This window comes from Eimeria mitis, genomic scaffold (genome assembly GCF_000499745.2).
Source record: "Eimeria mitis Houghton genomic scaffold, Emh_scaff984, whole genome shotgun sequence".
In the NCBI taxonomy this organism is placed as follows: domain Eukaryota; phylum Apicomplexa; class Conoidasida; order Eucoccidiorida; family Eimeriidae; genus Eimeria; species Eimeria mitis.
Genome location: NW_013577232.1, coordinates 9,734 through 10,062, shown reverse-complemented (window position 1 = coordinate 10,062; position 329 = coordinate 9,734). Strand labels below are relative to the sequence as shown.

The following is a 329-nucleotide window of genomic DNA, read 5'->3' as shown; positions in this document are numbered from 1 at the left end:
AGCAACAATTGATGCAGCAGCAGCAGCAACACAACTCACTGCCTATCCAAGGGGCTTCTGGCCCTGGTGAGATAAACAACGTCTCCCCACAGCAGCAGCAGCAGCAGCAGCAGCAGCAGCAGCAGCAGCTTCTTCAGCAGCAGATTCTACTGCAGCAGCATCAGCAGCAGCAGCAGCAGTTGCTGCAGCAGCAACGACCACCGCAGCAGCAGATGCCAGTGCTTCAAGCGCAGCACTATGTGCAGCAGCAACCATACCAACACCTGCAGCAGCAGCAGCAGCAGCAGCAACAGCAACAGCAGCAGCAGCAGCAGCAGCAGCTGCCGTTG

The 329-nt window shown here is 58.1% G+C and overlaps 1 protein-coding gene across 1 annotated transcript in view; it reads left to right on the top strand.

The window, feature by feature from the left end:
• The window catches only part of EMH_0026750 (uncharacterized protein), a gene marked incomplete at both ends in the record, with an annotated part of 2,299 nt that extends 2,287 nt beyond the window's left edge, over window positions 1-12 (top strand). Inside the window, one exon of the mRNA XM_013502663.1 lies at window positions 3-12. Within this exon, the coding sequence (XP_013358117.1) occupies window positions 3-12 (10 nt within the window). The remainder of the gene's footprint in view (window positions 1-2) is intronic.
• Between the last annotated feature and the right edge of the window lie 317 nt (window positions 13-329).